The sequence below is a fragment of the Narcine bancroftii genome, chromosome 6 (assembly GCF_036971445.1).
Source record: "Narcine bancroftii isolate sNarBan1 chromosome 6, sNarBan1.hap1, whole genome shotgun sequence".
In the NCBI taxonomy this organism is placed as follows: domain Eukaryota; kingdom Metazoa; phylum Chordata; class Chondrichthyes; order Torpediniformes; family Narcinidae; genus Narcine; species Narcine bancroftii.
The window spans coordinates 194669076-194694324 of NC_091474.1; the positions used below are offsets into that span (position 1 = coordinate 194669076).

The 25249-nt window shown below is 39.4% G+C and overlaps 1 protein-coding gene across 3 annotated transcripts in view; it reads left to right on the forward strand.

Moving 5' to 3' along the window:
• Nucleotides 1-25249, forward strand: part of LOC138736912 (neuroendocrine convertase 1-like) — a 430075-nt gene that overhangs the window by 31627 nt on the left and 373199 nt on the right. For all 3 annotated transcript variants that reach the window (XR_011340653.1, XM_069887107.1, XM_069887108.1), the window contains exon 2: nucleotides 4791-4965. Coding sequence is in view for 2 of the 3 variants with exons in the window: in XM_069887107.1 (XP_069743208.1) it covers nucleotides 4795-4965 (171 nt within the window). In the remaining variant the exon portion in view is untranslated. The remainder of the gene's footprint in view (nucleotides 1-4790; nucleotides 4966-25249) is intronic.

A 25249-nucleotide genomic window follows, 5' to 3' on the forward strand; every position in this document is an offset into this window, starting at 1 on the left:
CTCCACCATTCAATGAGATCATGTCTGATCTGATGATAGGCTCATCTCTACCTACCTGCCTTTTCCCCATATCCCTTAATTCCCCAAATATGTAAAATCTATCCATCCTTGTCTTAAATATATTCACTGAGGTAGCCTCCACTGCTTCAATTGGCAGTGAATTCCATAGATTCATCACCCTCTGGAAAAGCATTCATTGCCATCCTAAATTTACTACCCTAATTCTTGAGACTATGTCCCCTAGTTCTAGTTTCCCTCACCAATGGAAACAACTTGCTTACCTCTATCATAATTTTATATGTTTCTAAAAGATTTCCTCTCAATCTTCTAAATTCAAGTGAGTACAGCCCCAGACAACTTATTGTTTCCTCATAGACTAACTCCCTCATGTCTGGAATCAATCGGGTGAATCTCCTCTGGATGGCCTCCAAAGCTAGTACATCCTTCCTCAAGTGAGGAGACCAGAACTGTGGACAGTACTCCAGATGCAGCCTTGCTGCATAACCTCCTTACTCCTAAATTCAACCCCTCTAACAGTGAAGACCAACATTCCATTTGCCTTCGTGATACCCTGCAGTGCCTGCAAACCAACCTTTTACGATTCATGCACAAACATTCCCAAGTCCTTCTGCATGTTGCAATTGCTTGCACTCCAGTGTCCATTCAGTGTGTCCCAAGAGAGATGATGCTGAACAGTTTCTTTTTTTAATTTACACACGTAGGGGAGTTGCAAAAGGGATAAAAGACTCTCTTTCAATTATACAATGCTCACTACCACTCAGAGATAGAAAGGATGATAATCAAGTTATAACCTACAATACCCACCACCCTTTGCAGGCACAGCTCATAACTACTCTAAATGAGGGACTGTGATTTCTAAACACAATACACACCTCCCCACCCTTTGTCTGCATGCACCTTACCATTGACTCTCCAGGTTTGTCCATGGTTCACAACCTGAAATGGAGCTAGGGTTTGTCTCAGAAGAGAAAAGTGCAGATTGTTCATATGTGGTGGACTTTATAGTTCCATCATCTGGAGAGTCCAGCCCAGGTTTTGATGAGGCAATTAAAGTGGCCAATGACCAGCTGTGGTGATTGCCGACTAGTTACCAGATGGAGAGGCCACTTGAACACCCACAATCCAGATTGAAAGCCACAATCTGCTTATAATTGGTTTCTTTCTGGTCCTGTGGAGCTTCATGCAATTCCCATGTGCCAGAGATGAGGCTACATAGAAGCAGAAAGACTATGTGACTTGTGTGTGTGCCTTCACACCAGCTGTCACATACACCGATATACTGCGAAAATGTGAATGTGACCTCCAGTCTCCTGGCTTTGCACAAGCATGGTGTCTTGCAAAAGCACGGAGATGTGCTCCTCTCTTCTTGTCATCTCCTGCATACGGATCAGATATGCATTAAAAAAAAATTGCTTTGCATCTGCACCTTGTCATTGAGAGGAAGTAATGATTGATGTATGGAGCTATCCTCACCAGAATTCTCCATACCTGGTACCAGGCCACAGGCAATGGATATGGATAGGTTTGGTCCTTGGGTTGAGATTCTAAATTGAAGGGCCAATGTTGAAGGGCCAATGTTGAGGAAATGAGAAAAGATCTACTAAGCATTAATTGGGACAAGTTATCTGGCAAGGGTGTGCTTGGTATGTGGGAGGCATTCAAAGGTGACATTTGGAAAGTACAGAGATTATATGTTCCTGTCTGGATGAAAGACAAAAGTTAATAGGCATAGAAAACCTTAGTTTTCAAGAGGATAGAAGTGTCTAGCAGATATAGGCCATGAAGAGCAAATGAATATACAGAAATGCAGGAAAACACGAGGGAAATCAAGGGGTTAAAGAAAACATAAGGTGGCTTTCACAGACAAAGTGAAGGAAAATCTGAAGGTCTTCTGCAGGTACATTAAGAGCAAAAGAATAGTAAGGGACAAAATTGATCCTCTTGAGGAAAAGAAATTGGAGAAATCATTTTTTCTTGTATCACAGTCTTTAGAAGTGAGGCAAAACAAGCAGTTATGTCATGGAACAATACAGATTAAATTTCAGGAGGTGTTTCCTACTTTGAGAATAGATAAATACACAGGGCCTGATAAGAAATTGCAGGGGTCTGGACGGATATATTTAAAATTTCCTTAACCATTGGTGATGTGCTGGATGATTGAAGGATAGCTAACATTGTGCTGTTGTTTTAAAAAAAAGGCTTTAAGAATAATATAGGAAATTATTGGCCGATGAGCCTGATGTCTGACATGGGTAAATTATTGGAAGGTATTCTAAGAGATTGGATATATAAATATTTAGATAAACAACTACTGATTAGTCAACATGGCTTTGTGCTTGATAGGTTTTTGTTTAAGCAATCTTATCAAGATTTTTGAGGAGGTTGCAGGAAAGGTGGTGAAGGGAAGGCCATGTTTGCATGGACTTTAGTATGACCTTTGACAATATCCCACAAGGGAGGTTGGTCAAGCGGTTCAGTTGCTTAGTATTCAGGATGAGGACATAAATTAGATTAGACATTGGCCTTGCCAACTAGAGGGCATGGGTTGAGGGTGAAAGTGAAATGGTTTAAAGGGAACTTTCAGGGGAACTTCTTCACACAAAGAGTTGTGAGAGTGCAGAATGAGCTGTTAGCTAAAGTGTTGAATGCAGGCTCAATTTTAATATTTAAGGAAAATTTGATTTGGTCCTTGGAAGGGAGAGGTATGGAAGTCTATGGTCTGGCTTCAGGTCATTGGGACAAGGCAGTATAATAGTTTGGTATAGATGTTCCAAATGGCCTGCTTTTGTGCTGTGGTGTTTTTTGGTTTTATTATCTCCCAGTACTTTGCTATGACAGTCATTGAGGTGGCTCTCTGGGTTGTCAGGTTCATGTGATAATAAACTTCCTCCTTCCTTTCTCTTTTCTTCTTTTATTTATTTGATTTGTGCAGTTCTGGGGAGAGGGAAACAGAGGTTTCTTTTTATACCTCAAAAAGATAAAGCAATACTTGTACACTGCGCTCAAACCAACTTTATGATGCATCAACACAAATGGTAATGAGAATGTCGGCAGACTGCTGTAAGTCAATGAATTCTTTTTATTGAGCATACTTTGCAGATTCATATAGGCCTCTGCTCAAGAAATATTGGGCCTCTGTGTATTAATAAGCCCATGAGGAAGAGCAAGGTTTTCTCAAGCCTGCAGAGGAGCTACAAGTACATTCAGTTGTGGCTGGTCTGTTGGGAATTAAAAGGGTTCTGTCTTAGTGCTTTATTTTGGGTGTTGCCCACCTGCAATTTCACTGACCATTATGACTAATTTCTCAATTGTTTTGAGAGGGACCTGATGTGGTTCTTGTGCTGAGCTCATTGGTATTTTTGCAGATTAAAATTATATTTTAAAAGATACAGATTTATTGTCAGTACTCGAGATTGCAGAGGCCAACAGCATCGAATCCACGCTGCTGAAGATCCAACTACGCTGGGTAGGTCACGTCTCCAGAATGGAGGACCATCACCTTCCCAAGATCGTGTTATATGGTGAGCTCTCCACTGGCCACTGGGACGGAGGTGCACCAAAGAAGAGGTACAAGGACTGCCTAAAGAAATCTCTTGGTGCCTGCCACATTGACCACCACCACTGGGCTGATATCGCCTCAAACCGTGCATCTTGACGCCTCACAGTTCGGCGGGCAGCAATCTCCTTTGAAGAAGACCGCAGAGCCCACCTCACTGACAAAAGACAAAGGAGGAAAAACCCAACACCCAACCCCAACCAACCAATTTTCCCTTGCAACCGCTGCAACCGTGTCTGCCTGTCCCGCATCGGACTTGTCAGTCACCAACGAGTCTGCAGCTGACGTGGACATTACCCCTCCATAAATCTTCGACCGTGAAGCCAAACCAAAGAAGAATATACATGGCATCACATACAAACCTGAAATAATTCCAACTGAGCAAAGTATTAGATTGGAATTTGCTAATATTTATTCCCAGCCAAGTTCAGATGACCTCATAAATCAATTTATAAATGCTCTGAGTGCTTTATTCCTGAATGCACTTTCCATTCATTTTTATTCTTTGTGCATTGTTAACATGACACAACTGAGGGTTTGGATTTGAGGAAATCATATCTTCTGTATCTTTATCAATAATTCTGTTATTTCACTATGATCACTTTGACACCTGGTTTTAAAATAAAACCATTTGCAAAGTCGCATGGTGTATTAATGCCTCACTGGAAGTTAGGTGGTATCAGGTTATGTTTATGGCCTTCTGCAGTGGTATTCTTACTGTTGGAATCAATTTAAGTCATTGCTCAGAATAATTTATTAGGCATCCAACAATCTGATCCAACATATCAAAGACATAAAGCTAATCTAATGATTAACCTTTTATAATTCTTTTCTTTCCATGTTCAAAGTTAAATAATTTCTCATGTCGATGTTAAATCTTCTTTGTGTTTAAGACAATTAAATAAAAAGGCTGACTAAAAGATGAAGAGCATTAAACTCACCAGTTTTCTCCTTTTTATGGTCAGAACTGAAACTTCCAAGATTCTTAACCATCAGGCTTTTAGACCTAACTTTTGGACTTGCAAAGACATCTACATATAATAAAGAAAATGCCATTGACAATCGTCAGTGAATTTTTAACAAATGCCAATAATCAATTTTATTTAATGGGCAAATTCAGCAAGAAGTTGTTGAAAATAATAAATTTAAGCTCAATTTCTAGTTTTTTTTCAATTGAAATACTTTGATCTGTGTTCTTGTTTTATTGTTGCAGAGAAATGCAGACATGTTTGTTCCTGATGATGGTGTTTCTGCAGCGATGCCTGCACGTATCCACCAGAGAGCAGGGCAGCACTGGGTCCCATGCTTATTATGCTGTGGAAATTGAGGGAGACAGCAATGTAGCTATGGCTTTGGCCAAACAACATGGAATAGACTTCATTGGAAAGGTCAGTCCATATTTATGTTGGATCATATTTTCTCTCTCCTTCTTTCTGCCTTTCTCAAACTGTTTTTAATAGAAAAGTGTGAAGAATGACACACAGTCAGACCTATTAAAGTGTTGATTATTATTTATCAGTTCTGCATTTTTTTTTCATGGTTTTCATTCCTGCCAAGAAGTAAAAACACAAAAAAGCTGGAGAAACTCAGCAGGTCAAACAACAAAGGTAAAAATACATAAAAAATACATTCCTATCAAGAAAGGAAACTAAGGAAAGCATATATTTCTGCCTTTCATAAACCAGAGCAAAGAAATAAAATATAAGAAATATAATTTTTTTTTATGGTGGGAAGATTACAATCAACAGTGATCAAGCCATTCTGTGTAAATCATATTAATGGTAATTTGTACTATTTCTTTCTTTTTTCTTTTCTTCTCTTCTTTGGCTTGGCTTCGCGGACGAAGATTAATGGAGGGGTAATTTGTACTATAATGCAGTATTATTTAACAATAACAAGAGAAGGAACAGTTTTTTTTTATGGTCGAAATCTTGTACCAAAAATGAATTCATTGATCTTTCATTCTCAGCACTTGAGGAGGGTACAGGTCAGGATTGGAGTATAATGGTGCAAGTCAATTCCTTGACCTGTGCCTGCAACATCAAGGTCATCTGAGGGTCTGAAGAGAGATTACTGGTCCAAAAGGTTAACCCTTCCTTCCTCTCTCTGCAACTGCTTTCTGAGCTGCAGTTTCCAGCACATTCTCTTTGATCTGTGTTTCAATTGTGCGTAGATACTCAAAGAACAGTGAATTTCTTTCATCCATCATACTTTAATTTCACCTTACCAGCAGGAAACAATGTAACAGATAACCGGTGTTTGAGTGGGTTGGAAAACATGGTGCATGTGTTCGTATCCAAGATACTCTGTAGGGAATGGTGTCACTTTGGATAAGAATGTAATCATTAAAAGCTTTGCTTGGAATGATTGCCTTTAAATTTCTCCCAAATATGTAACTTGTAACATATAGATTTAATTTTGTTTCTTGTCTGTCATTTTGTAGCCAGTGTTAGTTGCATTGACAAAAGTGTGCTGTCCTGTTTGATATCTGATGAAGGAATAATAACTAACTCCAAGCTTATCAGCAAATGATTTTCACATAGGAAATTTAAACACCCTGGATATAACTTAAGTAAGGATCACAATTTATTTTCAAAACAAATGCAGAGATAATGGAAATAGGTGAAGAAGGAATCTGAATACTGAGTGGAGGAAAAAATGTGAATTATAAGGATTTTATTTTCCCCAGTAAATTTTCTTAAGATTTTTATCCAATCTCAATGAACTGAGTTTGGATGTAAACAAGACATCTACAGATGCTGGGGTCTAATGCAGAACACCAAAGTGCTGGAGAAACATGTAATATCCAAGAAAAGCAAAAGGGAGTCACCGTTTTGAGCTTGAAGCCCTGAATAAGCTCAGGCCCAAAATGTCAACTACCCATTGCTTTCCATGGATGCCTCATGACCTTCTGAGTTTCTCCAGCACTTTTATGACCTGATATGAATTTGGATCATTTTAATTGGCTATTGGGATATATGATCATTTTCATTTGTAAGGCTGAATTTGTACATTGTAGTGAAAGTGCTTTGTATTCTACCACTTAAATTCATTTTTTTTCTGAAGATGTCTGGTTAGATCTTCAACTTGTTGGGCTAGGTGTAAAACTAGTGTTGCAGATCAGCCATCAAGTACAGTAAGTGGCAAATGTTCAATTCACTCGCGAAATAATTCATAGAAACACACCATCATTTGTCTTCTCATCTGCAAGGCCAGTTTTATGCCCATGCACTAAGCTGAAAATGTACTCTCACCAATTTTGGGTGACCTTCCTAATAATACATAGAAGGCAACTCTATATTTTAGATGTCCAGGGTGTTGTAGTGTTGCCCTAAAAAATAGTGGAGGTCAATTTCTTTTCTGTGATTGTGAGTGAAATGTTGTTTAAAGGTAATTAAGTGGAAGTTAACTTATTTTAATGAAGAAAAGTCTCAGGCAAGCTGTGAATCATAGAAAGTCTGGGCAAGATTCCATCATGTAGCACAGCTTTGCCTTTTGCTTCACACTTGTGAAATAATGTACAAGTTACAAGTACGATTGGGTCCAATTTTATTTTGCAATCAGTGAGACTAATGCAGTGCTAATTGTAGCTTTTCATCTTACATGCAATCCCTGAATTTAAATCTGAAAATTTGTTTATGTAAATTAAGTGAGGCGTATATTTCTGGAACTCATCTGTGCTATATTTCCCAGTGGAGGTGGCCAGCCACCATTAGTCCTGTGGCAATGCTCAAAAATTATATTATTTTGGATTGTAGGTCCACATGTTCTCGGGCAGCGGTTCTCAACCTTCATTCACGCATAGATCATCTTAAGTATTTATTTTTACTGACTGTGGACTACCTACAACAAGCCTATGGACAACTAGTGATGGGGGGGGGGGTAAATGGCAACTTTGAGCCCCTTCCCAGATCACAAACATAAGTTTTATTTTGTTTTAATGAGATTTTTTTTCTATGCAAATGTATCACCTCGTTTTATATATTATTAATTTATTACATCAATAATACTCTCCTTGTCCGTGCAGCACACGCTGAGAAAAATAACAAGCTATACTCCATTGAGGAGTTTTGCTGAGAGGATGAGGAAAGTCCTTCTGTTTGAACTATTTGCTCGGAAACAACTCAGAAGCATAGATTTTGTCTTGTGAAAGCCTGGAATTTCAATTTGAATGCAAGCAACAAATAAAGCGTAAATGGTGTTCCATTTACAGCCAGAGTGAGATGTCTCAGTAGACAAAAAACATAGCTTGGGTGTTATTTTGAAGAAGATAATAAAAGGGAGCAGAAGTTGGCCATCTGGCCTGTTGAGCCTGCTCCTCCATACTATAAGATCGTGGCTGATCTAGCCGTGAACTCGGCTCCACTTAACCACTGCGTCCCCCAACCCTCAGTTCTCCTGTTATTTAAAAATCTATGAGTCTTAAAATATTCAATGAAACAGCTTTTACTGTTTCATTGGTGGAGAATTCTACAGATTTACTACTTTCTGGGAGAAGTTCCTCCTCACCTCCGTCTTAAATCTACATTCCCTATGTTTCCTTATTCTAGTTTTACCTGCCAGTAGAAACAACCTCCCTGCTTCTATCATCAAAATTGATGAGAGTTTTTCCGGTCTAAGGTTATTTCCCAAGCAACAGACTTACTTTGAAATAAAAATAGACAATCTGGTTACTGGTAATTTGTTGTTTGTGCAATCTTGCATTGTGTAAATTGGTTGCTCTGTTACTCAATTTGCAGCAGTGCCTGTACACCACATCCAGCAAAACCCACTGAGATGTTCTGAGGTCATGAAATACCCAAATTAATGAAATTGTATTTGACAGGACATTCTATACCTGTTGAATACTTATGTCAAGGATATAATGACAATATCAATGAGTTGATTGTCATCTATATATGCACTAAAATTCTTGCTTGTTGCAGGTAGCTATAATGGTAAACAATTGAATTAAAGAGATTAAAAAGACACATAAGATAAATATATAATATTCACAATGATTCTAATGCAAAAGAAAGTGATGTGCTATAATGCAGATGGTCCTTTTGTGGTGTCAGAGCAGTCTGTTGTTGGTGTAACAGAAAAGATTCAAGCTTCTGATAGCTGTCGGAAAGAAACTGTTCTTGATCCCAGAGGTGCTGGTTTTCAAGATTTTGCAACTTGCACCCAAATGTGTAGTAAGAAGAGGTAGTGACCAGGATGGTGGGGGTCACATGATCATGGCTCACCTGTTTCTTGGCAAAGATTTATTTGGGTAGCAATGCAAAAGATGTTATTTCTGACCTGTACTAGCTGTCTGGTAACCCCTAAATTTGAATTTATCCTCAATGGGGCTCTGTCTTTGACCAAAGTTGTCCATTCATCTTCAATCACATTATTTCTTTGTTATCAAAAGTAAAAGTTTCCAAACTGCTTCCAATAAAAATCATGTCTATCAAAGGTTTTCTATCTAAACCAAAAGAATATGGAATGTACAGATGGGCAAGTTGGCACTGTACGATGAAAGTCAGGTCAGATTTCTGATTTATCCTTATTTCTTGCTGAGCAGTGAGTAAAAGTAATGGTGCAGTGTTTGTGATGTGACAAGCTGTTGTGGCCAAAATTGCCAGCTTTACAGACTGTGCACTTAGCTTAAACAAATAATCATAGATCTTTATTTCATCAAGTATGTTCAACACTTAATCTCCCACTGGCATATAATGGTTTGATATCTAACCAGCTTTGAAAGTGTAATGAATTTAGAGACGCTTGTTATGAAATACAACCTAATTTCAACAATTTGTTGAATATGCTCAGTGGATCCAGGATATTGTGAAATGTGTACATTATAGAGCAATTTTGTATAGTTTGATGTGTAAGTCGCATATTCATGCAGGTTTTCATTTGTATGTATGTATCAAGAATTTGATGGGTAGGATAAAATAAGTCACAAATCTGTTTTATTTAAGAGACAATAAAATGCTAACATAAACAGGTGCATCTAACACTAAATTTTAGCACAAATAATTGGAGAGAAACATTTCTCTTCCTTTTATTATCAAAAGGTACAAACTGACAAGAACAGAAAGCATCTGGTGCAGATGAAGCTGTAAAGTTCCAGCCCTCACCAAGGTATATTTCAACCCTGAGTCTGCAAAAAGATTATGTGGCAGTGCCTTGGGTATAGAATTGTCTGTGGATTACTGTGTATAACAAAAGAAATGTACAAGGAGTTGTTTCATTCACATTCAACTGCAAAAGTGTTCTCTCTGTTTCAGTCCTTTAGCTCTTGAATTAAAGGACATTCTAAGAAACAGAGGGAGGGGTTTGCATAATAAAAATGAAGTGCAATGCAATTTTTATAACAAAGTTATTTGCTTCATCAGCTGAAATGTTGGCTGTTCAGATTGTATCAGAACAATAGCAAGTTTTTCCATATTACTGGTACAAATTTATATTTTCATCCAGAGATGAACTGAAATTTTGTGTGACATCTAGGTTTGGATCAACTCCAAATATTTGCTTTATTGTGTGTGTGTGTGTGTGTGTGTGTGTGTGTGTGTGTGTGTGTGTGTGTGTGTGTGTGTGTGTGTGTGTGTGTGTGTGTGTGTGTGTGTGTGTGTGAGAGAGAGACGAAATGCTTCATAATATACTATTTCTACAAATTCATGAAATGTCTACATTTTAAGGATTGCTGAAACAAAAATTCCTTGATTTCATCTGCCAAAAAGAAAAACAAAGATCAACATAGTTTTACTTTGGTTTATTCAAGTGTTGTAAAGTGCAGTTTTCTTCTATCTATTAACATGCTGGCAAATCAGGATTTGCATATCATTCAGCACCAGCCTATTGACATGAAACTTATCACTCCATTGCACCCTTGGAATCTGATTTTACATTTCAATTGTGCTGTTACCTAGACTAATATTGATATGATCAGCAGATTATTTTGAGCATTAGTAACTTTTTGGGTGAAGACATCATTCCTAAAATATATATAAAATAATTTTAACTATTTTGAATTATTTGATGCTCTGATCTTACTTTCCTGGTTTTAGATGAAATAATATTTTGGACTCTTGTTTAAATGAGAGATGATAAAACCCTATTAGTTTTGCAATGGATGAAAGGAAAAACTACACTTCCTTCATTAAATGTTTTACAGAATAATTTGACCTGATGTATCCAGAAGTAGGATGCAGACAAAATTCCACACAATATTACATGTGACAATAGGACCAGTTCAGAGATCTTGCTAGAACCTGTGTTGTGCATGCAATTAAATCCCAAGGTCAAACAATTTACAGACAATTACTTTTCTAACATCTTTAGAAATGGCTGCTTACGCGTCTTTAATTTTAAATGATACTGATATTCAAATTCTCCCCAAAGGTTAATGCTGACTAAATCCAGCTGTGACCTGACACGATGCGACAGTGCGGGGCTTAATTATCCTCTGGATAGTCATTTACTTGGAACTATTAAAGAAATGCACTATAGAGAAGATTTGGGAGGGAAAAGAGTGCCAGTTTATCTTCAACCCTTTAATCTGATGTCAAGAGAGAAGTGTGGGGGGGGGGGGGGGGGTGATAGGGATTGAGTGGAGGGGGGTGGCGGTGTGGGCAGTGCTGGAGAGAAAGAGACATTTTACTGAAGAAAAAAAAATATGATGTGAGCTATCTGACTTAATGACAGAAAATTGTTCATCCCATTGTTTTTTTTAGCAGATTAAATTACAATCTAGTTCATTTTACCCATTGCCTAGGGGTAACGTTAAATGTCAATGACAAATTTTATTCTTGTCAAAAGCATGAATTAATGAATGTATAAAAATAGTGCACATTTTAAAGCAAGTGATTCATTTAAAAATGGCTGATCCTTTAGAAAGCCATCACTTGGATTAAGGGTCTTCCTCTATTATGGAGGTAGACAGGTAGTAGTTTAAGGTACTTTAGGATCCTCCTCCAGTGCTTTGCCAGACAAGCCTTTTACATACTGAGCAATTTTGTCATTTTTATAAAGCTTGATTATTAACTTCAAAAAGTCAGCCATAATAGGGTTGGAATAAAGAGAGCTCTTCCCAGATCTATTAGTTCTAAATGCAGTACTGCAGTGAAGTTTTATCATTTACTTTCAGAAATAAAAAAAATATTTCTTATCATGCCAGAACAACTGGTTTTCACCATGTTAAAGAATTTGTTTATTTATTTTGCATACTAATTCTCCATAGTTTCATTAGTCTTTGTGTGTCTAATGGAATCTTATTTATGTTGTTTCAGAATTGATGGGAATATATTTCAGGACCTGGATATTGGTATATTTCTTGAAATTAACTTCCAAAAGATGCAGAAGCTTATTATGAATTTTAATTGTTGAACTTAGCAGGCAAAATTGGAAGTGAGGCCATAAGATAAATGCTGAGAATAACTTGAGCACATGAAGTGGTGTGTGCAGGAATTTGCCACCTCATGAAGGGATAAAAGCGCAAGTCAATAAAGTTACCTTACAACTGGGCACCCACATCCAAAACCATTCTTTTCTTATTTTTGGGGATATCATTGGAAGGGCAAATGGATCTATTTTCCTCCACCTTCAATATGCCTGACGCAGAATTGTTCATAGAGAGCTACTTAAATGTTCATATGAAAACAAAATGGCCTAAAACTTTCATACCACCTGGAAACGTGCTGGAGAGGTTCTACACTCTACTGCAAAACCCTTTCAAATTTTTGTGGAACCACGAAGGAGAAATGTGTTGCAGGTACAATATGCATGGAAACATTTGTGTATATCAGGACAGCATCTGGCTCATGAATATTAACAAAGTTTATAAAGTTGCCCATTTTGCCAACCTTTACCAACTCCTTTTGAAATTCACCCGAGAATCCTAAATGTAAAATCATAGCTTCTGGTAGTTCTTAACTTGTGGTTCTTGGGGGGGAAGGGAGTTTCTGCCACTTCAAATGGAAGAACAGATTAAAACTGGCCTATTTTTCGAGCGGCAGATTGGAGAAAGCATTGGATACTATGAGTCCTCAATAGATAATGGAGATTAGTGGCAAAGTGAGGTCTTTCCACTTGCACTGCTCTTCCTACCCAAAGCCCCCTCCCCACTCTCCAAAGAAAGTAGAAGGCTTTAAGTAGAACTCTGAAATATCGAATTGTTTATTGTCACATAAAACATGAAATACTTTGACCTGCTGCTTTCCAGGCAGTTACTACAAGCTGCATTGGCTACTATAAATGACCTTTTCTGTACATTGCTTCTAGGAGACCTGGGGTGTAATGGGCGTTTGTGAAACAATAAACTACAGGCAAATAAATGGGAAATGAGAGGGCAGCAGTGGCAGCCTTTGGCTACTAATCACTCTTGTGTGACTCATCCTCCACCTGACCCCATTGTTTTTCTTGCCTCTCTCTCTCTTTGTCTGGCACCTGGCAATCTACTGCTCTGTCCTTCATGTTTCACCTCTACCTTGTTCTCCAATACCAGACGTTTCCCTACCCCAGCCCTCCCACCCTGTCCTCTTTACCCTGGCTTCTTTCTCTTCTACATTTTCCCAGGCTTGATGAGGGGTTTAGCTCAAAATGACGACCATTCCTTTTGTCCCATTGTTGCTGCTTAACCTGCGGAGTTCCTCTCGACAGCTTGTGTTTAGCTGTAGATTCTAGCATCTACAGCTTTCTGTGTGTCTCAAGGGGAGGAGGGGAAGGAAACAACATTGATGAGATTACTTTGAGTACTGGCACAGACTGAATGGGCAAAGTGTCTCCTTTTATGTGATGAGGAAGTATGAAAAAATATCTCTGGCCTATGAATGAATATTCAAATAATCATCATCAGGTATCTACCACTGAACTTTAGGTCGGAGGAATGTGTCCTTCTAATTTACGACTAGACAGGTCTTCATCCTCTTGTAAAGCTCTGTTCTTTCAGTTGAATTCCTTGCACTAGATCAGAGGTTCTCAACCTTTTTCTTTCCACCCACATATCAATTTAAGTATTCCCTATGCCATATGTGCTCTGTGATGAGTAAGGGATTGCTTAAGGTGGTATGTGAGTGGAAAGAAAACGTTTGAAAACCACTGTTTTAATCGTACCTTGTTGACTCATTATGTGAATGGTTTCATAACCCCAAAAGAAATGGGCCAATTACAATTTTTCTCAAGCAAAATATTTCAGTGACATTTGGATCTAGAGCAGTGATTCTCAACCTTCCTTTCCCACTCACATACCACTTTAAGCCATCCCTTACTCATCACAGAGCACTGATAGCAGAGGGAATACTTGAAGTGGTATGTGAGTGGAAAGAAAAAGGTTGAGAACAACTGAACTAGATCAGTGGTTTTCCATCTGCCCCCCCCCCACCCCTAAACTCACATTCCACCTTAAGCAATCCCTATGTCATAAATGCTCTGTGATTGGTAAGGGATTGCTTAAGATAGTATGTGAGTGGGAAGGGAAGGTTGAGAACCACTGATCTAGATCCAGTTGTCACTGAAATATTATTCTTGAGAAAAATTGTCATTGGCCCATTTCCTTCGGAGATATGAAACCATGCACATAACAAGTCAACTAGTTACGAAGAAAACAGTGGTTTTTCATACCTTTTTCTTTCCATTTACATGCCACCTTAAGTAATCCCTTACTAATCACAGAGCACCTATGGCATAAGGTGGAATGTGAGTTAGGGGGGCAATTTTGAAAACAACTGCACAAGATGAACAAAAAAATGCTGCACATTGACACTGAATGCATATTCAAAGTCAGTTGACATCATGTCAATGTGCCTGCCAGCCAATAACTGTGGGTATTTAATGAGAGCAGAATAGAGCAATGCAAGCAGACAATGTGCACAGACCACAGTGACCGTCACTGAGCACACTGACCATCAACCGCATTTTAGTTACAGATCTTTCATTTTGCCCATGGCCTCTAAGAAGGTATTTAAAATAAACAATGATACATCCTTTAATTTTCGGAGAGGTTTCTTTAAATTCAGTTTTTTTGTTTGAAATTCAGAAAACTTTTCCTTCTTCGTACCACACTGTTTCATTTTCATCTGTAGAATTTCCAAGAATAATCTTCTAACATTGCTGCAGGTTAATACCACTTTAAACTAAAAGACAATTGTCCCAATCCTGGCTGCAATGTGCAGGAATTCCATTCTATCCATTGTAAAGATGGGCTCTGCCAACAGTGAAACACTTTAAAAGGACTCTGGATGCTGAAAGTTTTTTTTTCCCTATGTGGGCAATGGTGTCCATATTGTGGAAACAGGCCTCCAGCATTCTCAGTCAATTAGAATATGAATGTACATGCTCTCAGTTAACCCTCGACTCTCAGAAAGGGGACTGCTGTTAACAAATTACAATAGACATTGAAGTTGAAACCCTGCCAGCTCTCACCAGTCCTCCTCAAAAGAGGCTGCGAGCGCCTCTGTTTCATTTTTTTTTATCCTGTTGTTGCAAACCCTCTTCCCTTCCCTTTAGCTATCAGGGTGGACAAATTACACAGTCTTATTTTGGCAACCCTCGAAGTTTATCAATTAGAACATTTTGTCACAGAGGGAAAAACAAAAGGTGCCTCACAAGTGTAAAAATAAGGGCTCCCGAACTCTTAAACTCATGAATAATGCAAGAGCCAAGCAATTGCTGTGTATCCTAATAAACAGTCTGTAATTGCCACAGATCTTGGGGCAAAGCAGTCTGAATTATTTTCACATTTCCTTCTGATTGTGATCCATGCAAAATGAAAGCAGGTCCCAAGAACCCAAATATTCACCTCTGCGCCAGGTGAGCTTTTTTCTAATGAAAAGGGAAAATAAACACTGTAAAAACACAATGCTGGAGAAACTCAGCAGGTCATACAGTGTCCTTTATATAGCAAAGACAATGTTTTGGGCTTGAGCCCTTCCTCAAGGTATGACAAAATGTAGACAGTCACTGGTCCACGGTAACTGCAGACCTTTGTGTTTTACTTCTGAGAATAAACATTGCCATGGTATCTGGGAAAGCTGTGGACTTAAAAAGCAGAAGAAACACTTTTCTTTTTGTATGCTAGCAATTTTTTTAACATAATCGTGGGAATGCAACTAAGTGGCATTCCTGATCCGCCTTTCTCCACTGATGCTCTGCCAAATATGCTTTGACCACCTTTGACAGATTAAACGACATCTCAAGGAAATTACCATGAGCCAGTCATCACAATCCCCAAATCTTTAATAAATTTCTCAGTGATATTAAATTACAGAGCAGTGTACGGTATGAAATGCAGAGTAATCAAGTAAGTGAGGCAATGGGCCATTCATCATACGGTAGCTAGCTTTAGTTCTGTTACGCCTAGGATCTTTTTGTTTATTATGTGCATGTTTATTTTGGAAATAATAAAGAAACCTATTTGGATCTAGCACTGATAAAGCTCCACTAACCCAAGTAATGCTCTGCCATTTTGTAAATGTTATTTACTTTCACTATTGGATATATTTTTTTAAAATTTCTGGGTGGTCTGCTTTTGCACCTCTTGTGTGGAAACATATTTTTAAAAGAAATAAATCAGCAGGTGAAGTGGGGCAGAGATGTTGAAAAATCAGAGGTTGTCCTAGGTTAAAGGTATTCTAAATGGATGTTGGCTGCCAACAACTGACTGCTCAGCTTTGAGCTCACTGCACTTTCTGTTTTAAATTGGCCCCTAGGTGGCACTGTCTGGCTGGAGCTCTCCCTGACATTTCTCACTTCCAACTTTAACACTAACCTCACCACTGGTCCTTTTGTGTACCTAGCTGCATGATTAAAGGCTTGCTTAAAAAACATGTCAATTTTCACTCAAGTTCAAAGTGCCTTAAGCATTTTTAAACTCTCAAGTACTGCAGTGTTGCAAGCTGAATGATGAGATATAGTATCATGCAAAAAATGTAGCAAAATAACAGTTGAGCAGAATCTTACAACATATTTTCCCATATAAATTATCCCGTCATTACCCTTTTCGTTGAGGTGACCTATTTTCAAATCGCTAATTGTCATTGAAAATCCTTCAGAAGCCCTTTTGCAGGTTTAGAATTTGGAATGGACAAAAGGGAATTTTCCAGTAAAGGCATTGGTAGAAACAAAGAAACAAGGGAGAAATATTAAATCCAGGCCTGATTTAAAACCATCAATGAAAATTCAGTTTCATCACCAAAAATATGAAATTTAATGAGCCAAATTCGCTGCAATGAATTGTTAAAAAATAATCAAGGCCTAATTTAGGGCAGAAATTGGCACTAATCCCCAATTTACACCTGACTTTCTCTCTCTCTCTCTCTCTCCTCTCTCTCTCTCTCTCTCTCTCTCTCTCCTCTCTCTCTCTCTCTCTCCCTCTCTCTCTCTCTCTCTTCTCTCTCTCTCTCTCTCTCTCTCTCTCTTTCTCTCTCTCTGCCCCAAGGTAGGTTGCTTCATTTTACCATGACACCCTGCCCAGTTCTCCAGCTGGGAGGGGAGCCAAACATCTTCACATGAGTTTGGAGGATTTTACGTGCTAGACGGCATGGGGATCTCAAGACCATGGGGGTGTGAAGTGAATACTCTAACTGCTGTGTGTTGGTTTGCATTATTTAGTTTTGCTGTGCCATGCCAAAGTAGACCTACAAAGCAGCCGTAGTGCAATTCCCTCAGGTATCATTCAGACAGGTTTCAAACAGTAATTAAATTTTTATATTTATGTAAGCAAATATAAATGATTCCCAGTATACAATGCCATGAAATACTTTCTCAATGTAAGATATTATTTTGTTACCATCAGCAATGATTTGAGAAAACTTAGGGCATTTAATAAATAGAGTGAAAAAAATTAGAGGATTCTTGGCAGGTTCATCTCCTGGAACAGATTTCTCTGAAAAACTGTGTTCACCACCTTGGTTGCCAGCCAAAACCTACTGCCTGCTGCAACTGATAATGTTTGCATATGCCCATTCTTTCATGTTTTACCTGTCTGAGTTTACTTCCTGGTGAGAAATGTTGCTTTAAGGGTGGGCAATTAAAGGAGGAACTCATCTGCCCTCAATTGGATGTAAAAGATGACGTCACTATAGTCGTATGATCAGAAATGATTTCTGGTATATGGATCAATCCCACAAGTAGCATCAGGAAGAACTGATCATTATGCTGTAGGTGTGGCCCTTGGTTACAAAAGTAGCCACAATCACATGACTAGCTCCAGAAGTGTTTCTGATGTTGATGTTGCAACACACTTTTGGATATTTTGGGGGTAAAAAATGCAGTTTAGAAATGAAAATTAATTCTTTTTCTTACCCTATGCATTGCCAATGCAACAGTGCCATAGAAATATCTTAATTAGAGAAACCTATTTAATACATATGTTCAAGATCTTGTCTAAATTCTCAATCCATTTTTTGGAATATAGATTTGCATAAGCATGTCCATATTTGAATTTGAACATGTTATAAATGGAGGCTGTTTAGCTGATTGAGTCAGTACTGGCTCTCAGAGCAATCAGTTTCTGCATTTATTTCACTTACCCACTCCTATCACTTCCTTATCATTTTTTATAAACCGACTACATTCAAAGTAATTAACAATGAACATGTGGTTTGAATGTGTAAACTCTGCATGAACAGCATTGATGATCAGGATTGAAGCTAGGTGGCTGGATCTGTGAGGATGTAAGTCCAATGCCAGATAAATGAGATACGGATGCTCCCTGTTCCATCCTATCAAGGACTGAGTTCCTGCCCTTTTGTAGGACTTCCTATTGGGTAGTTAGAGAATATCAGTCACTTTGCTGCACCAAGATCACAAGTTGACCCCTTCAGTTGCTTCCCTGCCACTGATGTGAAACTCACTGGCCTGTAATTTCCACTATTATCCCCATTTCCCTTCTTGAACAAAGGAACCTCCTTGCCCTTTCCCTTGTGAATTCTGATTCAAAGTGCTCATTTAGTACCTCACCCACTTTCTCTGACTCCAAGCATAAATTCCAACCTCAGTTCTCTCCCTCATTATCCTTCTGTTCTTAACGTAAATGATAAAATGCCTTGGGGTTCCCCATAAATTCTACTCACCAAAGACATTTCATAGTCCCCTTTGTAGTCTTAATGCCTTGCTTGAGCTCTTTCCTGCAATCTCTGTATTCCTCAAGGGCCATGTCTGTAGACACACCTGTGAACAACTGTGCAGTTAAAATCATTTATAACAGATTCATGACTTTTTTTTTGGAGGCAAGTTTATGCAAGGAGAGAGAGCCAAAAAAATGGAAAGAGTTAAGAACAAACTTAAGGCTCTGAAAGTGTTTGAAATTAGTTCCTTTTTCAAATCTCCTCCACTTTCAGGAAGAGTTATCATGTGTACACCTGATTTATAGACACAAGATTCAATTGTTACATGACCAGAGAAAATAGCACATCTTCCTTATCCAGTACTGTTTCTGGACTAATAGGGAGAGGTGGTGGATCTTTTTCTTTTCCTTTTAAGTAATTTAAAAAACTTATTTGTGGGATGTGGGCATTTGTGTTGAGCCAGCATTTTTTGTACATCCCCATTTGACTTTGGTAAGTGGGAGGTGAGCTGTCTTCTTGATCTCCTCAGTTTCTTTTGGTGAAGGTACTCGCAGAATGCTGCGGGGTAGAGAATTCCAAAATCTACACCCAGTGACAATAAAGTAGAAATAAAGGATGCTCCTTTTGTGCCTTCCTGCATCCTTCCACGTTACTTATAAGTCATCATGGACCAGGGATTCCCATAAGCTAGTGAGCATGCTAATTTTTTTTTCCAAGGAGGCTTTGAGAACATCTGCGGTCTTGTCCTTTGGCAAATTTGCATTCCCTTGGTTCTGCACAGAAGCATCGGCTAACATTCTGGGACTCCCGTCCCTGTTGTGAAGCCTAAACTCTTGGACTTTGATTTGTTGCAGAGGAGAATGTTTTAGTATCAGTTGTTGTGGAGGACAAGGAATCTGCAAAAGATACCTACATCTTGAACCAATGAAAATAATGGGCTCTGACCCCTTCAATGTATTTCATTGCTTTTGAAGCAGATGTGTACCCTCAGATTATCTGTAAAAAGGGATTTTTTTTGAATTATGTTAGTCTTTGACCAAAATGTGAAAGGATCTTAAATCCTGGAAAAAATTATGCATTGTGAGAAAAGGCAGCCTCTCAGTCATGTGGAGGTGGCATCAACCCAACATACAGTATCCCATTAGGGCTGCAAACCACATCATTTCATTATAACAGGATTTCCGAAGAGTCTCTCTGTGGTGTGGGAGGGGGAGGGGAGAGAAGAGACGATTTATGATGTAATGATTACCCTTGTGGTTTGCCCAATTATTTTTCCTGAGTTGATGAAGAGATTATAAATAAACACCAACCACAGAGTTTAAAAATAATTTGCATGCCTTCTGGAATTTTTTCCCCACTTTTTAAAAGTTCCCAGAGATTTCCACTGAAGAAATAATGAAGGGACAATTACAGAGTTTGATTTTATAAATGACTGTTGTTTAATTCCATGTTTGTACAATCAGAGACTCTCATAAGCATTATGAATGGCACAGGCTGCCTTTATGACTAATTTCCAAGTGATGTTCAAGCCCTTGTGAGGACTCAAATTGGGTGAAAATTGGGATGGTATTTGAAACTTTTATGTCGTAGAGACACCTTTTCTTCATTTACACTTTATTTCTAACAGTTGTGGGGGGAGGGGAACAAATAGCCATGTGAAAGATGAGAATGAAATCAATAAGTTAGGTTCTCACTTTGAGAACATTCATCAAAAACTACTGGAGATCCCTGCTCAGAGCAAATGCTCCCTGCACACAAAGCCTGGTGGCAATTGTGTCATTTGTTTGCTTAGACAGGCAAAAATAGTCAGTTTCTTGTGCAACTGACCAATTTTAAACACATCTCCAACTGGGATTCAATAACTCCCAGTGCACAATGCCACCCACTTTTGTGCCCCAGATTTACAAGGGTTACAAGGAAAAGGGAAAACAAATGTACTTCTGCGTAAACTTCTGCAAAATAATATCAGTATTTAAGTAACCTTCCTAAAGAGTGACACGAGGGTTGTCATTGTTTAAATGCAATGACATGGAAATCACACATTAATTAATTAAAAAGTGGTATTAAATGACTTCCTCGTGTTCTATGTTCACATATTTATTATCAAACATATAGAAAATTGGGATGATAGGTAAATAAAAATTTAGAATGAAATGAAAGCTGGTTCGGTTAAAAACACAATGCTGGAGAAAGTCAGCATGTCAAACATATCAAAGATAAAGATACATAACCAACGTTTTGGGCTTGAGCCCTTCATCAAGGTATGTATCTTTGCCATATAAAGTACACTTTTCGACCTACTGAGTTTCTTCAGCATTGTGTTTTCACTTCAACCATAGTGTATGGTTTTGTATGGTTAAGGTTAGTTGGTCTCAAAAATAGAAAACATTTCTCTTCTCCTGAAGGTGCTCCTCACAATTGAGGACAATTTGCATCTATTTCAATTTTAGTGGGCTCAAAAGCAAGCTTTCTCATGGGAAGACCACAGTTAGTACGAATTGGAAACAACGTCTCCTCTTCCCTGATCATTAACTCAGATGCACCACAAGGATGTGTGCTTAACCCACTGCTCTACTCGTTATACACCCATGACTAAGTGGCCAGGCACAATTCTAATGCCATGTGCAAGTTTGCCGAGGACGCTACAGTTGTCGGCAGAATCACAAGCAGTAATGAGGAAGTGTCCAGGGGGGAGATGGATTAGCTCGATGAATGGTGTAATGGCAACCGTGCGCTACCCGTCAGCAAAACCAAGGAGATAATTGTAGACTTCAGGACGAAGTCGAAGAAACATGAATCAGTCATTATTGAGGTCTTAGTAGTAGGGAGGTTCGGAACTTCAAATTCCTAGGTGTCATCATCTCCGAGGATCTGTCCTGTAGCCTCCATGTTGATGCAATCACACAGAAGGCTTGCCAGCGGCTATACTTTGTGATGTATCTGAGGAGATTCAGTATGTCACTAAAGACTCTCGTAAACTTCTACAGGTATACTGTGGAGAGCATTCTGGTTGGCTTTATCACTGCCTGGTATGGAGCCGCCAACTCTCAGGTCAAGAATAAACTCCAAAGGGTTGTTAACTCAGCTAGTGACATCACAGGCATCAGACTTCACTCCATCGAGGACATCTACCTGAGTGATTTCTTAAAAAAGCAGCCTCTATCCTCAAAGACCCTCACCACTGAGGTCATGCCCTCTTCACTCTGCAATCATTGGGAAAAAGGTACAGGAGCCTAAAGATAAGCATTCAGCGGCACAAGGACAGCTTCTTCCCCACTGCCATCAGATTCCTGAATAATCAAAGAAACAAAGACACAGTCTTACTTTTTGTGTATTTTTTAAACATAAATAATAATGCTGTATGATGGTTATAATATGATCGTTTGCACTAAGATGCTGCCGCAAAACACCGAATTTCATGAAAATAAATCCTGATTCTGATTTTGAAGTAATGAGGCGAGTGTGAGAATCATTAGTCTCTTTCACACTGGCACCTTGTCCTAGTAATTGACGGCCAATCTACCAGTTAAGGGTCTAGTGTGAAAGCTCCTTAATCAGCACACAAGCATCAAATCACTCTGGGGTAAGTTGTATCGCCCCCGGCATCAACTGACACCTGCAAGCCGATTAGCCCAGTGTGAAAGGGACACAGACCATTCAGGGACAACATATTGATGATGTTTTTGCATGAATGCAGGGACGTGAAGGAAACAAAAGATTAAAAAGGTATAAACTTTGCTGAGCTATATAAACCTTTATAAATTTCTAAAGGACCATGGTTAAGTCTCAGCAGGAGAGAGAGAGTGCATGATGGCAGATCTGTTCTGCCAGAATTCCATGCAGCAGAGAAACCCCTTCATGAATGCTCCATGCATGCAGACTTTTCTCTGCTGCACAGAATTCTGGGAGACCAGAGAAAGGGATAATTTCCACAGTCTTTATAAATTGTGTGCTATTGATGCTAGGACCTTCCCATGATCTTCATAAATTGTGCAGCTATACTTTCCCACAATCTTTTATAAAATTATGAAGGTTTACGTAGGTCGACACAACAACAGGGGCTGAAAGGCTCATATTGTACTGTTTCTTTGGCTTGGTTTTGCGGACGAAGATTTATGGAGGGGGAATGTCCACGTCAGCTGCAGGCTCGTTTGTGGCTGACAAGTCCGATGCGGGACAGGCAGACACGGTTGCAGCGGTTGCAAGGGAAAATTGGTTGGTTGGGGTTGGGTGTTGGGTTTTTCCTCCTTTGTCTTTTGTCAGTGAGGTGGGCTCTGCGGTCTTCTTCAAAGGAGGTTGCTGCCCGCCGAACTGTGAGGCACCAAGATGCACAGTTTGAGGTGATATCAGCCCACTGGCGGTGGTCAATGTGGCAGGCACCAAGAGATTTCTTTAGGCAGTCCTTGTACCTCTTCTTTGGTGCACCTCTGTCTCAGTGGCCAGTGGAGAGCTCGCCATATAACACGATCTTGGGAAGGCGATGGTCCTCCATTCTGGAGACGTGACCTACCCAGCGCAGTTTGATCTTCAGCAGTGTGGATTCGATGCTGTCGGCCTCTGCCATCTTGAGTACTTCGATGTTGGAGATGAAGTCGCTCCAATGAATGTTGAGGATGGAGCGGAGACAACGCTGGTGGAAGCGTTTTAGGAGCCATAGATGATGCCGGTAGAGGACCCATGATTCAGAGCTGAACAGGAGTGTGGGTATGACAACGGCTCTGTATACGCTAATCTTTGTGAGGTTTTTCAGTTGGTTGTTTTTCCAGACCATTTTGTGTTGTCTTCTAAAGGTGCTTTTTGCCTTGGCGAGTCTGTTGTCTATCTCGTTGTCGATCCTTGCATCCGATGAAATGGTGTAGCCGAGATAGGTAAACTGGTTGACCGTTTTGAGTTTTGTGTGCCCGATGGAGATGTGGGGGTCTGGTAGACATGGTGGGGAGCTGGCTGATGGAGGGCCTCAGTTTTCTTCAGGCTGACTTCCAGGCCAAACATTTTGGCAGTTTCCGCAAAACAGGACATCAAGTGCTGAAGAGCTGGCTCTGAATGGGCAACTAAACCAGCATCGTCTGCAAAGAGTAGTTCATGGACAATTTGCTCTTGTGTCTTGGTGTGAGCTTACAGGTGCCTCAGATTGAAGAGACTGCCATCCGTGCAGTACCGGATGTAAACAGCGTCTTCATTGTTGAGGTCTTTCATGGCTTGTTTCAGCATCATGCTGAAGAAGATTGAAAAGAGGGTTGATGCGAGAACACAGCCTTGCTTCACGCCATTGTTAATGGAGAAGGGTTCAGAGAGCTCAGCTGTATCTGACCTGACCTTGTTGGTTTTCGTGCAGTTGGATAATCATGTTGAGGAACTTTGGGGGGCATCCGATGCGCTATAGTATTTGCCAAGTCCTTTCCTACTCACGATGTCGAAGGCTTTGGTGAGGTCAACAAAGGTGACGTAGAGTCCTTTGTTTTGTTCTCTGCACTTTTCTTGGAGCTGTCTGAGGGCAAAGACCATGTCAGTAGTTCCTCTGTTTGTGCGAAAGCCGCACTGTGATTCTGGGAGAATATTTTCGGCGACACTAGGTATTATTCTATTTAGGAGAATCCTAGCAAAGATTTTGTACTTAATGCTTAATTATGTTATTATTAGGCATGATTAATTTTGTTTAAATACAAGATAATACTGCATTGATCAGGATTTAGGGCAGGTCCACCATTGCTCGATATGTCACTCAGACATCACCGATGGAGGATAGAATCCCTTATCCCCAGGGATGCCTTGTGATGAGTGTAAAAGGACACAGAGAACCAGTTAATAGTGGTCCAGTGTGAAAGGCAAAAATGGCTTTCTTAATCAGTTCACTGACCGGCAAATCTACTGGTTATCCAGTGGGAAAAGGACAACTGGCACTTCTGCACATTGGACACATTGAAATGGGTAGTTTGTGAAGGGGCACACTCCTACCATTGCTTCTGAAAGGATTCTGGGTACTCCTCATGCACGGCTCATAATATCATTCTGAATGTTCCTTCTCAACTTTAAATGGTGAATGAGGGAAATTATGTTTCATCAAAGAAAATTTTGAGAAGATCCTTGAATCTTTTGCCCACCTGGTTGTTTCCTTCCACAATAGATATCAGAATAATGTTTGTTTCAGAAGACTGGGCTGGCAAATAAAGTAGCCAACACAACAATGGTCATAGAGGATAATTCAGGTTTAGTGCTGGAGATAATGAACTTGGAAATAATACTAATATTGATTCATTATTCCAAGGAATGAATTTAGAGGTTTTCGCAGGAGACAGCTTTAGAGGCAATTTACTCTAGATCTGATAGGTAATACAGCTATCAGGAAGGAAGGGGCCAATTTTGTCCAGTAGACTTCACCGAAGATGTGATCATGACTAGTGAAGGAGATGTCTGATTAAATGTTAAAGGGCCTGCCACAAGGACAGCCAGCACCAGAATCTTCCTCAATTGCCTATTCTAATGGCTTAAGAGCTGGCTTCCTAAACAACAGAGTGTATAACTATCTATCAAGAAGAATGATGGTCATAATCTTTACTGCAAGACAATTCCAAGAAAAACACTGACAGCAGTACCTGTGCCACATCTGCCTTTTCATAATCTTACTAAAGTCCTTGACTCT